Below are 15,692 nucleotides of genomic sequence, written 5' to 3' on the forward strand. Positions count from 1 at the left end.
TTATGTTTTTGCTGTCAAAATATTAAACCATGTCATCAGCTAAATAATGTTTCTTTGTTGGTTTCATTTTTCAGGGTCTTTGAGATACCAGGTATAGAATTCAATACATTTTGTTATACCAATGATACTGATACTGTTTTTTGTTTTTGTTTTTGTTTTGAGACAAGAGTCTCTCTCTGTTGCCCAGGCTGAGGTGCAGTAGCACCATCTCGGCTCACTGCAATCTCCATCTCCTGGGTTCAAGCAATTCTCCTGCCTCAGCCTCCTGAGTAGCTGGGACTACAGGCACGTGTCACCATGCCCAGGTAATTTTTGTATTTTTAGTAGAGATGGGGGTTTCACCATGTTGGCCAGGATGGTCCGATCTCCTGAACTGAGATGGCCCGCCTGCCTTGGCCTCCCAAAGTGCTGGTATTACAGCGGTAAGCCACTGCACTGGCCATGATACTGTTTTTAATGAAAAACACCATATTAAATTAGTTATTGTATGCTTTTTGTTTGTTTTAATTGTCTCTTCTGCTGTAGCTTACATTAAACTTAGAGTTTCATACATCCATATTTGAAAACCTCTCCAAAAGAGAAAGTTAGGTTCACATCACATGACGTAAAAGTTACTTCTGGGGTCCCTTCAGAGCTGGTTGTCTTGAGGAAAAGTATTCTCTGCTTTAGTAGTAAGCTGAGCTAGTGCCTTTCTAGCATTATCATTTTTTACTTGAAAGAATGAGTAAAAGAAATTTTGGTTGTTCAGACTTGGGTGTTCAGCATTTCTATAAAATGAATGAAGTGCTTTGGCTATCTCAGGGAAAACAACTGACAGTCAATGATAAAATTAAAATTTTATCATTTAAAATCAAAATTAGAAAAAATTCTAATTTTTTCAGGTAAAATCTGTATCTGCCACCCTAAACTTGACAGCTTCCTACTACTTTAATGAGTCTTCTGATAAGATCAATGATGATATTAACAAATGTGACCTTTTGATACTGTAAAAAATGTGTCAACATTTGGAAGACCTACATAACTCAGTGAACCAGTTTTTTCCAAGTGACCAAAGCATGGTGTTTCAAAATCATTCACAGTTGAAAGATCCATTCAAAGTTCAACAGACCAATGGGTTTCAGTGTAACTGAGAAAAAAATGGCTATTAATAGGGTTTCAGATTCCACATTGCAAGTAACTGTTAAGAAATTACCACTTGTCCAGTTTTGGTGGTATCAACAAAGAATAAAAAGGCTACTAAAATACTCCTCTCTTTTCCAACTGCATGTTTATGTGTGGCCAGATTTTCTTCATATAGTTCAACCAAAACAACCTATCACCACAGACTGAACACAGAAGCATTTACGAGAACCCAGTTTTGTTTCCTTAAAATTAAGCCATACATTGAAGAGATTCATAGAAATGTAAAACACTGCCACTCTTCTAAATTTTTTGTTTCAAAAATTGGTTATTTAATAATATTGTTAATATGTAATTTTTATCATTTCTTAAAGATATTTTATAAAATCTATTTTAATTTCCAATATAGTAAATATCAATAGATATAACCCACATAAACAAAAGCTCTTTAAAGTCTTCAGGAATGTTTTAAGTGTAAAGGGGTCCTGACTCCAAAAAGCTTCAGAACCACATATCTAATCTATTAGTTGTAACTTTACTGAGCAACAGAATCATATATGTGATATAGATGTGTACATAGAGAAATAAATATATTAATATAGATGTTTAGGCTCCATGTTGATTATACTGAATCAAAATTTCTGCTGATATCTCAATTTTATAGAAAGCTTCATTGGTGAGAACATTGATCTGATTTAGCACTTTAATAAAAAATGATTTATCACTGCATGTTTCAGAACTTGCCTCAAACTTAAAAGTTTTATTCTACTTCATTATTTCTCATAAGTACTATCAATAAGAACATCTTTAATTTTTTTATTTTATAGTTATGAAATGCTAATCCTTCAGTGTTATTGATTTCTCTTCGTCAGAGAAGAATATGATAAAAGTGTCAAATGGTATTAAAGACCTAAGAAGGGTTTTGCTTGCTTCTGTTTTCTTTTCCTTTTTTTAAACTTCCAAATAATAAACTCTCTACAGTAAGTGTTACATATAGACTCCAGAGTATTTATTTGGAAAGCATTTTATCTTAAAAATCTTGTTTATTTGGATGGTGACTGTCAACTCAGAGGTCTTTTGTCAGTTTCAAAGAGTTAGGTATGCTTCAACTTTGACAATGAAATGCTAATAATCACTTTGAAGACTGAAATGATGAAAAGCTAAAACTATCAAACTGAATTTAAGTCAACCGTTGAAAATGTAAAAGTGTGCTGACTTATCTAAAATGTAATAAATGCAATATGCCTGATTATACTATAAATCTTAGTTATCTGATTTCATTCATATGCAAATAAATTAGGTTAATCATTTAATATGGCTCAATTATTTTAAAAATTTAAAAATTTACCTATATCTCATCCTGCTAAGTATACTGACTGATATTTAAAATTCACATGTTCTGGCTGGGCCCAGTGGCTCACGCCTGTAATCCCAGCACTTTGGTGGGCTAAGGCAGGCAGACTGCTTGAGCCCAGAAGTTCAAGACCAGCCTCGGCAATATGGCAAAACTCCATCTCTACAAAAAAATTAGCTAGGCCTGGTGGTGCATGCCTGTAGTACCAGTACTTCAGAGGCTCAGGTGGGAGGATCACTTTAGCCCAGGAGTTCTTAAGGCTAGAGTGAGCCATGATCACATGACTGTAGTCCAGCCTGAATTGATTGACAGATGAAGACCCTGTCTCTAAATAAGTAAATAAAAATAAAATAAAATTCACTTGTTGAATTAGTGCACACTTACGTGTAATTTACACAACCACTAAGTCTAAATCCTTTCTTATTTATTATTGTTGCTCCTATGAAAGGAAGAAAACTATTTGAATTTGTACATCTGTGTGATACTTAATGAAGGGAGGACAGCATTTAACATAAGCAACTAAGAACTAAGCTACACTACAAGAAAGGATATTTTATTTTTCCATATTAAAAATTCCCTATCATAGGTTTTCTTGTTCAATGAACTGGCATCTTCGTTCTTTCAACATATGGTAAGTGTTTATTTTAAAAAACGCAACATAAGAGATGCAATTCTAGAGTGACATTCTTTAATGGGTCAAGGGCCCATCTGAAGCATGCTTCAACTTCCTTTGGGCAGCTCTAGAGGTACTAACTTCTCCCTTTTGGTAACCTAACTACTCGAAAGATCTACTTAGTCTTTATTCAGTCCAACATTAAAGTTTCTACAGTGATACTAAGGGGCATTGTGTAGAAGGGTCTAGTTGTCCTGTATGATTTCATTCTCGAAAACAGAGGATGCACTGTATTAAGACAACCCCCTAGAATATCTTGATAACTCCCCATAAATCTATCACCCCCAAAGATATCCATGTTAATTCCTATCCCTAAAAGATTGCATTAAAGATTAAAGGAGATAACTTGGTAAAGTACTTCACACAACTTCCAATACACCATGCTTGATAAATGTTAGTTATTTCTGTTATAATTCTAAGCTTTACAATCCTTAGAAATGTACAGCAGGGAGTTAGAAGAGACTTTCAATTTCCTAAGGCCAAAGGGAATGGTTTGATTGCCTCAAAGATTTATAATCCCCATCAGTAGTAGATTTAATTAGCCATGTCTATACTTAAACCTGTATGTGTTCAGCCTATTCTACCACTTGGAATAAGTTCTCAGAAGTACAGAATCTTCAACTGGAAAAACCTCTTAAGGATTAACAAAAGAAACCACATGGGTAGAAAATTATGGCAGCTAGAAGGGACCTTGTGGTCATCTATGAAGCTGAGTCCTTCATTTTACTACTGAGGCCCAAACAGGTTATTAAGATATGCTTAAAGCAAAAATCATTAGTTAAAGTGACACAGTAGGATGGAGTAGATGCCCCATTAAAAAGTTGGTTGTTTTTCTGTGTGTGAGGGAATTGCTGGATAAATAGGACATAACACCTAATAATCAAAGCTCCTTTTGAAGTATTTCTATTTAAAGAGTAAAGGTAGATCTTTATGAAAACAAATCTCAAAAAGTTAAGAAATTAAGGGAGGAAAAGAATAGCAGGAAAACAACCAGATAATGTGGATCACTCCAAGCTATGACCAAACATTTGGCATACAGGATTACAGAAATTCTTTTTAATACCAGATCAAATGTGAAAGATCCATTACTATTTAAGTACCTTGTTCTAAAGAAAAATAAATTAGCTTAAAAGTTTAAAATATTTTTGTGTGAAATCAAAAGCAATGTGATATTAAAAACATTTATAATCAATGTCAATATAATTTTTAAAAGTAAAACAGAAAAAACCCATCATCTTGCAGTAACACTGCTTCCAAACAAAGGCATTTTCATATTCATTAGTTGGGGAAAGGCAGTTTGGGGGGCTTTATCTGTAAGGGGACAAAGGGAATTCATTATTCACATTGAAATACGTGGTAATTAGAATGTTACAGCCACAAGATAGCAAAATAGTTCTGGTTTAAGTAACTATTTCAGCTAAGCCCCTCTGTGCACACTGCAGATGGAGACTATGGAAATCCTTTCCTCTCAAAATACTTTGTTAATTTAGAACTGGACAACTCTAAAATGGAGACAAGCTTAACTATGGTTACATATGAAGCTAATGTACAAACTTTCTATATTCAGCAAATTCAGAAAAATGTTTCTCTCATGTAGAAGTTTTATAATTTTGAAGATACAGACTGTTCTAAGAAAAACAATTTGAGCATGTTTTTAATTATCCCCAAAGGAAATTAATTTATAAATTTAAATTTTTATTAGTTATCCTTATTTTTAAATAAATGCTGACATTTAGAGCATTAAATATTCTGGAAACAAATGAAAATGCCATTTTGCAAGAGTAAACAAAATTCTAAACTTACAAAGACTGTTAAAATGACTAAGGCCTAATCCTAACCAGAACTAACCCAACACTTTTTTACTTCTTTTTTTTTTTTTTTTAAGATTACTTAAGGGCTGGGCTCAGTGGCTCACGCCTGTAATCCTAGCACTTTGGGAGGTCAAGGCTGGTGGATCATTTGAACTCAGGAGTTCGAGACCAGCCTGGGAAATGTGATGAAACTCCATCTCTACTAAAAATACAAAAAATAAGCTGGGCGTGGTGGTGCAGGCCTGTAGTCCCAGCTACTTGGGAGGCTGAGGCATGAGAATCACTTGAACCCGGGAGGTAGAGGTTGCAGTGACCTGAGATCATGCCAAAGGTCTGGTCGTGGTGGCTCATGCCTGTAAACCCTTTGGGAGGCCAAGGCAGGCAGATAATCTTAGGTCAGGGGTTCAACACCAGCCTGACCAACATGGAGAAACCCCATCTCTACTAAAAATACAAAATTAGCTGGGTGTGGTGGTACATGCCTGTAATCCTAGCTACTTGGGAGGCTGAGGCAGGAGGATCACTTGAACCCAGGAGGTGGAGGTTGCAGTGAGCTGAGATCGCACCACTGCACTCCAGCCTGCCAACAGAGACTCTGTCTCAAAAAACAAAAACAAACAAAAACTATATAAAAGTTTACAATAATCTATGCATGGGAAGAAAGACTAAAAGGAAACTCATTAAAATGTTAACATAAAGTTGTCTTCGAATGGTGGAGCTATGAGTAAGCCTCTTCTTTTTTTTCATGTCTTTCAAATTTTTTTACTAAAGAACTTGTATTTCTTTAATACTTGGAAAAAATACAAAAAATTAGCTGGGCATGGTGGCACGTGCCTGTACCCAGCCACTCAGGAGGCTGACGCAGGAGAATTGCTTGAACCCAGGAGGTGAAGGCTGCAGTGAGCTGAGATCGTGCCACTGCACTTCAGCCTGGTGACGAGAGTGAGACTCTTCAAAAAAAAAAAAAAAAAAAAAAAAAAAAAAGGTGAAGACTGCCAAATGATACAACTAAAACCTTCAACAAGTTATACTGCCTTGTAATGCCTACTATACACCTCTAATTCCTTTGTTGCTCATATTTACCTAAGAAAAATAACCTGAGAAATTTTATATTTCAAAATTGGAGTTAAGAAAGGTAGATATTTAAAGATAATTAGATGATATGCTTATAATAAATAAAAAAGATTGAAAACAAAGAAAGGAGTACTTCAAATATAAGAAACTAAAAATAGGATGTCACCTGTTATGTCAACAATTTAAAATTTTTCTTGTCCTAATAGAAGTCCTGGGAACAGGAGTAGGGGTAAGATTTTCTACAGAGGGCATCAGAAAACTTCTGGAGTTTCTATATATTGGTTGTAGGGTTGGTTATACAGATGCATACAGTTGTTAAAACTCATCAAACTGTACACAGAGCTTTGCACATTTTACTATATATAAATTAACCTTAAAAAGTTAACTTTCTAAGAATTCTTGGAAACATGGAGATACAGGCTCATTTGTAGTTTCCATATTATAAAGAAAAATAGAACTTTCTCAAGGAACGAGGACTAAGCTTTTTTCTCACTATGAACTTAGGCAGCAGCCCAAAGCCATTCTGAAGTTAATAAGCAAACTATACCTAGAACAGAGATCCCTTCCTGTTGAGTGGGTGAAAGGAAGAGGGGTGTAAATCTCTTAAGAAGGTGCCAAACAATCTGCAGCTTGCATAAAAGCCCCTGTTCTCGGAGGGAAATTTTACAGTAAAGATGACCTTTTATTAAACATTGTTAGTAAAAAAGTACAAGATAAAGTAATGTAGATATTATCATGGAAAATGTTTAGACTGGATGAGATGTAAAATCTAAGAATGTAAATGAAGCCATCAACAAACCTACACCATTTAGTGAATTTTCACTGAATGGTGTTAGAAGCTAACAAAATGGAGGATAATAGGGCTGACTCCTTCAAGTTACCGACAAACCACAGTGAAAATAATGCAGCATACTTTAAAAGGGACATAAAGACAAGGATAAGATTAGTAGCCATCATAGCTGCCTATAATTTCCTGTTGAAAGAATCCAGTTATTGCAATATAATATCTTTGTTTAAGCATTTTTAACCAGTTGTAGTAACTTGAAAGAGGCCCCTAAAGAGTTAGGGACTAATTTATGAGGCTATATACAAATAATTGTTTTCATAAGTAAAGGTTTAGAGGCATGGCTATTGATTTCCAGTCTCTGAGAGGTAGAAATACTAAGAGAAAGGAGAAATGATTCCAGATAAAAAAGGAAAATATGATGGAGCAAAAACCATAAGATGATAATTAGAGATCCAGAGCACTGGGCATGTGCCCTAATATAAGGATTTACAACTGGAAAGCAGATTCTTTTAGAACTGCCCACAAAGATAGTGTGTGAGCAACGTGGCCAAGACCAGAGCAACTGCTTGATAGCCTCATCTTGCTTTGTACCCCAAATAGTGTTACTCTTCTATAAGCTACCAGAGTTGATTCCTGTTTTGAAAAGTTAGATGGATGAAGATTTTGCAACAATGATTATTTCCCCACCAAAATAAAGACTTTGAAGTAGCAGTTGTGAAAGAATTTCTAATAGCTTTCTTTCCTAACCCCCAAATTCAGTAATTTAAGTGATTTTATTTGTTTAGTTGGCCCAGATACAGAAACCTTCCAAAACTGCAGCTGGCTTGGAACATTACAATTTGGTCTTCTGTTGGCCTGGTTCTTTGGAACTGGGGAACTGATGTTTATCTTCCATTTTCCTGTTTCCATCTGGTTTTCCTTAATGGCCTTCAATTACTCATTTCTTCTGTGAGTGATAAGACGAAAGGATGGATGAGATTCACACAAATAATTTCCTGGGCCTCATTTGAGTTTTCTTTAATCATTACAGCATGGAATTCTCTGGTAAGGTGTAGATGGTCCCAATACACAACTGACGGCCATGAGCTTGGCCACTTAGCATCTTGGCTGCTTTGAACATGTCCCTAAAGAGAAGCATCTAGCCACCACCCTCACAAACTATTTCATGTCACAAAAGACAACTGTTTTCTACTTCAGATGCTTTAATCATAGAATGAAGAATGACCCTCCCTACCTCCCAAGGACATTCTAAGGATTCTGAATTCTTTAAGGGAAAAATATATAGTAGCAAATCAAACTCAATGACTGTGTTTTTCTTTCTCCATCTCAGGACTGATTTCTATTAGGGCCTTGGATTTGGCTGAACTCATTTTTTAAAAGTCCTTTATTTAGTCAGTCAACAACTGTTCATATAAAACTTAAGGTGTCGAATCACAAATGAAACAATACTGGAGGACAAAAGCCTTGAAACTGGGGTAGAATGCCAGAATCTTGTTAATTTTTTATTCATGATTCTGAAAAATCAGTTTTCTTTTCTACAGAAGTGTCTTCTGTGGTCTGCTGGGCTATGATAACGGCAAACTCAAATCAAAGTGAGTCCAACTTAATATTTATTTAATGCCTGTGATAATATACAGATAATAAAGGCAGCTTGTCTTCTGCTTTCAAGATGCCTGTTATTAAATAGGTAGAAATAATGAAACATTAAAATTTAAGTTCTTTGAGACAGGACTTAAATCTTAAACATCTTTTATTTCTTCCAGAGCCTAGCCTGTTTCCTTGCAAATAGGAGGCATACAATAAATGTTGAATTAAGTGCAACTAATTTTGATAGGAGGTAAGTTAGTTCAGGAAACTGAAGAAGAAATGGTGATAATTTTCCTGCCTTGCTCTTAACTTGTTTAAATTCCGACATAAGGCCGGGCGCTGTGACTCACATCTGTAATCCCAGCACTTGGGGAGGCTGAGGTGGGTAGATTACTTGAGCTCAAGAGTTTGAGACCAGCTTGGGCAACGTGGACAAACCTCGTCTCTATAAAAAACACAAAAATTAGCCAGGTATCATGGTGCACAGCCTGAGTCCCAGTTATTTGGGAGGCTAAGGCAGGAAGATCACTTGAGCCCAGGAGGTTAAGGCTGCAGTGAGCCATGCTTGCACCACCACCACACTCCAGTTTGGGTGATAAAGTGAGACCCTGTCTCAAACAAAAAAGGGTCCAACATAACTTCTGAATATCAAGAAGAAATTGTTTGTATAGATGGCTCAAGAAAGACTAGAAAATGAAAAGTAAAGATATTAAAGGCAAAGGAGGAGAGGGTTTGCCCAGCTCGAGTCAAGAAAACAGACTTACAGAAAATCTGAAAGATCGTAATAGGCTCAACATGGAGAGCAGGTTTAATAAAAGTTCACTGACAGGCATAGAAGCAGAAAGCTTGACTTGTCTTACATTCGGGGAAAGGAGAGTTAAAATACTGGTCTATACTAAAATGCAAATACCACAGGAAAATAATATATTTTGGTCTTAATAGTCATTAGAGAATTATTGGACAAAGGCATATGTTTCCTGATTAGAAATAGAGCTATCACCATATGATTAAAAGAGAAACTCTGCTTTCCTTGATAAAGCAATTAGGAGCCCTTTGCTCCTAAGATATGATAACAATCTTGTGAACTTAAAGGGCAGTTCAAACACTCAAAAGATGGATCTTTAAGAGAAATCTGAACATGCTGTTCCTAGCAAAAGCTGGGGGAAAGTACTAAGACCCAGGAATGGGCACCTGGTTGGGGACTGCTCTGATCCCAGAAAGCAATAATTCTTCATGCAATGCTTTACATTTACTAGGAAGGCCACATTATATATTCTTTGCAATGCTGCTGCCCAACAGTGTAATAATGGTATCTATAATCCCCATTTTAGAGAATGGGGCAACTTGAGACTTAGGGAGGTTAAGGACTTGCTCAAGACCACACAGACCAATATATACTGACCCTGTAGGCTTTTTTTTTTTTTTTTTAAACTTTACTTGATTTCTGACAGAGACTGTTTATAGAGGATACACGCACTATGAGAAGTTCTGTGCAGAAGTTGTAGTCTTCCTCCTAAATTACTAAACTGGCTTTTTAATGCAAATCAGTGACCCTGGGCACAACTGGCAATCTCTAAGAGCCTGTTCACCCCGGAACAACTGATCTTAACCTTGAATAAGCCACATTGGAGACTTGGGCATGTAAATTTGGGGGAGAGTGAGAAGTGGATTTTAAAAGGCAGGGCTAAGAGGGAGAAGAACAAAAAGAGGAGAGCACAGCTTGAGCATGAACAAGGAACGACAAAAAAGTCCCAAAAGACTGGGGAGGCACAAAATCAAGAAATCAACTGTTTTCTGCAAACTTCTTTGTGTCACGCACTCCTCTGGTATTGTTACTTTTATTCATGATTAAGTATCACCTTACTGCTGACTCCTACAATGAGATTACATGGATACAGATAACGGCCTATGTATACATTTTAAGCAAAGGAAAAACATTTAGAAGACTTGCTTTGTGATAGACTAAGTCAATTAACAAAGCAGACTGACCATGCCCCTTTTGCTATTCCAGGGAACAAAGTCTCCTATCCTTTTGTGGAGGTATCCAAAGAATTCAAGTAGTTATGGCAGTTTTTTGGCAAGGACCCATTACATTTCAACTCAAAATTTCACAAGGATTTTCGATACAATACACAATCTGATGATCCCAAAAGAATTCTTCAAAAATGAAACTTAAAGAAATTCCTTAAAAATAAATTAATATGGCTGGGCACAGTGGTTCACACTTGTAATCCCAGCACTTTGGGAGGTCAAGGCGGGTGGATCATGAGGTCAGGAGATCAAGACCATCATGCCAACATGATGGAACCCCTACTCTGCTAAAAATACAAAAATTAGCTGGGTGTAGTGGCACATGCCTGTAATCCCAACCACTCAGGAGGCTGAGGCAGGAGAATCGCTTGAACCCAGGAGGCAGAGATTGCAATAAGCTGAGATTGCGCCACTGTACTCCAGGCTGGCAACAGAGTGGGACTCTGTCTCAAAAATAAATAAATAGATAGATAGATAGACAGACAGATAGACAGACAGATATGATAATGTGTCAAGCATTGCATCCATTCTAAACTTAGAGGGGAAGAAAAAAATACACACACAGACACATATAGGTTATTTAGTGTGCCAGAGTTCCATAAAATTAAAAAATTCATTTTGTACACCCTTGAGATCTCAGGCATCCTTACACATGGGACAGGTTTAGATCTTAGACAATAAAATCCCAAAGTAGGGACATTCTGCCTAGATTCAGAGTTCTGGCTCACAATATGGCTTCTGAAATGCAAATTATATCATTTGTTTGACAGTTTATATTATTAGCAATTATATGAGACATTTTGAAAGCATGGTTTGGGGGAACTAAAATTATATTATTAAATGTAAAATTATCACAAAAACTATTGCATTCAGCCATTGGTCCAGTATCTGTCGAAGCAAACATACTGTATTCACTACTTGGAACATCAAACTATTCAAATACAGTTCCAAGACAAATAGAAAGAAGTAACTAATAATAGTTGGGCTCTTGGCCAGTCTGGACTGCTAAATTAAGCCATTGTAGAAGGGTTTCTGGTTTCTCAACATGCTGCAATTTCATGATTAAATAGTTTTATCTATTTCAATGTTTTAAAATGTTTATTAAATTTCCAATTGATATTTCAAGCCGAGGAAGCAACTTAAACTGTTCATGAGAAAAATGACATAGCTATCACTTGGAAAAAGATATTTTTCCCTCACAACAGGCTACCAGATCCTAGGGACAAGTAATAATCTTCAGGATTCACTCCTCATGGTAAAAACCTTCATGGCCATGAAATTATCCTGCCAGCCTTTCCCAAAAGCTCACATGCACAACTTACATCTTTAGGACTACAACAAACAAATAAAAACACTTGGAATTCTCCTCTTTCTATGTTAAAACAAAGAAAGACCTTAAGAGATTACCTGGCTCAAAATTTCCCAAAGTGGGTTTCATGAAACATTATTTATTAAAAACGTTCTTAATAATGGCAGGGTGATCAAATAAGTATGAGTGCACTCTTAGAGACCCATAATCGTATTAGGTCATGAACAACACAGAGAAGGCCTATAGAAAGAATCAGACTTTTTAAAAAACTTCATTTTCATCAAACCTATTTGAGCACAGAACCCTTTTTGCAGTATTTATTAAAATCCTGTGAAATTAATGTTTTGTAGAAAATGCCTTATCTTATAAGAAGAAACTGAAGTCCAGACTGGTTAGGTGATTGTCCCAAAGTCATACAATTAGTTGTAGGCTAAAAACAGACCTCACCTCTCAGGACCCCATCAGGTATTCCTTCTGGTACTATGCTGTCTTTCTTCTGCAATACCTATGTTCCTTAAAGGATCACAGGACAGAAAAACCACATCTTGGAGACCACCTAGTCCAAAGCCCTCCCATAAAGCTCGGGAAATACAGTCTTAGAAAAGTGAAGCATTTTGCCCAAATGACATACAAAATTCATTCCTGTAGTAGAACTAGAACATAGCTCTTAATTCTAACACTAGTATCTTTCCATAACAGCATGCTAATTCCTGCAAAGTCAACACTTCTGGCCTTTGAGGTAAAGAATTCATGGACAAGACGGGTTTTAGCTATTAAGAGCCTATTAAATATGTATTAAACCATACTTTTGTCAATAGATACTTTAAATCAGTTAAACATGATTGTCTTTACTTACAAATGTCATCCATTGTGACAGGGAATCAATGTTTCAAGCTGTTGAACAGGTCATCAACCCTGTCCTGTTGGATGACACCTGTAAATAAAATAAATCTATTTTTGAGTGAGTAGATTTTAAGCCAGCTAGATTTAAGATGCATGCGGTTTAAAGCAAAGAGTAATTTTTAAAATGATTCTTAATTATGTACTGCCACAGAGAAGGACTTCCCAGTGCCAGCGATTTCACTCTTAGTAGCTATCACTGTCCACCAGCACAAAAGAATCCAGGGAATTCAGTATAGAAAGTTGCTAGAATACAAAGGGAATCATGACTCCTGGAGCTACAAGGGTCTTCTAGGTATCCACCTCAGCTTACTATCTCTGTGAATATCACTTCCACTTTGATGGGGGGACAACCAAGGCCTGGTGAAGTCAAATGACTTGCCTAATGTTAAACAGCAAAGTGTCTTTAGCTAAAGTCCATTGGTGTTGGAAGGTATGTATAGATTGCATTAGCAAAGGTTACCATTAGGCTAATCAACTTTGAAAGACTCACATTTTTAAACACATTTTTAAACATTTCATAAATGCTGACTTAGAATGTTCTAGCACATCTGCAAAGAACAGAATGTCAGTATTAGATACTCAAATACAAGCATTACTGAAAAATGCCATAGATGGAAAATAAACCAATAGCGAGAAAATGGGAAGTAGACCATGAAAAGAACAATATTAAATACAGCAGGCATTTAGGATTTTAAGTTCTGGCTACTTCCAAACAAGATTTGTGGTTCCTAGCAAATATGAATATATAAAAAACAATTTTTATACATTTTCTACAGTTTATAATTTTAAATGTTGGTTTCTCTGTAGCCACAAAATGCCAATGTTAAGATCTGCCAAAAACTAAAATTTGAGCTGGACACAAACTTTCTTATTTTCATTTTGTACCTAAATAAGGTAATGGGAAGTTATTCGAGGACGCTGCCTTGAGGTAAGATGGCTGCTATATAATAACATTACTACCGAGCTTATATTGAGTGTCTACATGTGCCAAGTGCCAATGTAGCATTTTACACTAGCTATCACACTCACTCCTCACAGCAACTTGACAATTATTATAATTTTACAAATAAGACAATCAAAAGCACAGACAAATTAGTTATTATAACTTGCACACAGATCTATTTGGTGATAAAATCCAAGTTCAAAATCTACTGCATTTCTTTGATTTAGCAATTGAAGATTCTTAAAAACATAAAAATGAATTAACACAGTTCCAATTATAATACGTAAGATGCCCCCAACTAAATGTCACACAATATAAAACATCAGGAAAACCTCTTACTTTTCTCTTGGGGGTAAGGAGGAGGCTGGGGACAATTTTCAAAAGTAAAATAATCTTAATGCCAAGAAGTTAAAACTTTTTATGTTGACCTGAAATATATCGCAATTAAAATATGACAACTAAAGAACTTAAATTGTCTTTTAAAATTAATTGTCTTTTATAATTCAAGGAAAGTAAATCTTCCTCGTTCAATTACTTAAAAGATTATAGAGATAAATCCTCTTCCTACTCAAGAATGATTAACTCCCAAAATGTGTGCATATACATACACATATATAATATCTTGCTAAGACCACAACTATTTATAAACTGAATTGTCTTTAAGGAAAACAAAAAAGTAATTTTGACAGACAATGCGACCTCCTCAATTACTTATGTAATAGTAGCTATCTTTTCTTGACCAGGAGTTATGCTTCTGTTATCAATCCTCTGAATTGTTCTTTACTAGGCCCATTTTTCCAACATATTTTTAAAATGGTGAAACTGATAAAATAGAAAACAATCAGGAGTATAAAAATATACCCGACATATTTTATTAGAACAAGAATTAGTTATATGCAAAGCTCAGCACCACAGAAACTAGACATTAAGAAAAATGCAGATATTTTCCAAAGCACTGTGGAGAAATCAATTTCTTCTGGCAATAATGGCTTTCTTAAAAGAAACCCAAACAGAAAAAGATAAAGTGTGGTTTCATAGTAGCTTACCCTTTTCTCTGACACCCCATCCTGGCCTGTAGAATCTCTCTCATCATGTGTCTCTTTCAGGACTGGCATATGTTTTTTGTATGCTGGCTCTCTGTTTAAGGTTGTGTATCCTATGTGCTCATAAATTGGGTTTATCGTCATCTTGGCAATGTATTCTGCTGCCTTGGTTTCAATATAGAGAGTAATCAAGCCATCAGTCACCAGATCGTGGATGGACTCAAAGCGTTTCTCCCCAACAAAGTGCTTGCCATCGTAGTAGAGCCTGAAGTTTCTGGTTTGACTTCCAAATCTGCCTCAATGAAATGGGAAAGATGTTTTTAAGAAAAGTAAGCAACTGAATTCTTTCTGACAGAAAAAAAAAAAACTATGCTTTGTTTTGTGTGTGTTTTCTTTGTTTAAATAAGCTGTGGCTAATCTCTGAATTGTCTGGAATATATAAAATTAAACATTTGAACACAAAGAATGAATTTGCAATAACTAGGGACAACTAGTCAAAAGCATGCCTACCCTAAAAGGAAGAATTTTTTTGTTTATCTTTTTAAACCACTTTATTATGCCTGTGGGAAAAATGAGAGAAAATAAACCGCACACCCTATTAAAACATAGTCAATATTCAATTGGTCAACTCCCTAACAGATGTTATTTCTATACTAACATTTTTTCTTCAAGTTGATCAATAAGAATAGTCAATGTACTTTAGACCTCAGCAGTCATGTCTTTTAATAGGAAAGCTCCATTTAGGGCTAACCAGAATATGATGTCAGCAATCACTTACAGTAGAGTTGACTCCAGAAACATGAGTCATACAGGGCAGGATGGCACAGAAACACACTTTTGCTACTTGTGGCCACAGGCCAAGTATTTACTATTTCCTTCTTAAACAGTCATTATTTTGTCTGCTGGTTAGGTCTGTACAAGAAATGTTTCCAATATATACGGCACAAAAGTCATAAGCTATTGGACTACAGAAATTCTGTTTTCAATTTTATGTTCTGATGATGTGTTCTAACAACTGAAGAATGGTTTACTTTTATGATAATTTCAGTTTTTTTCTT

At 35.7% G+C, this 15,692-nt stretch overlaps 1 protein-coding gene across 6 annotated transcripts in view; it reads right to left on the reverse strand.

The window, feature by feature from the left end:
• The window catches only part of CHN1 (chimerin 1), a 191,620-nt gene that overhangs the window by 60,719 nt on the left and 115,209 nt on the right, over nt 1–15,692 (reverse strand). For 4 of the 6 annotated variants that reach the window (XM_012439188.3, XM_012439189.3, XM_064373333.1 and 1 more), the window contains one exon: nt 14,638–14,926. The exons of 1 other annotated variant lie outside the window; for it this stretch is intronic. In XM_012439188.3, the coding sequence (XP_012294611.1) occupies nt 14,638–14,926 (289 nt within the window). Of the gene's footprint in view, nt 1–12,601; nt 12,626–14,637; nt 14,927–15,692 lie in introns of those variants that run through there. One more of the 6 variants, XM_012439194.3, reaches the window with a different exon arrangement.

The sequence above is a fragment of the Aotus nancymaae genome, unplaced genomic scaffold, assembly GCF_030222135.1.
Source record: "Aotus nancymaae isolate 86718 unplaced genomic scaffold, 86718_ANA_hifiasm-v0.15.2.pri h1tg000008l, whole genome shotgun sequence".
In the NCBI taxonomy this organism is placed as follows: Eukaryota; Metazoa; Chordata; class Mammalia; order Primates; family Aotidae; genus Aotus; species Aotus nancymaae.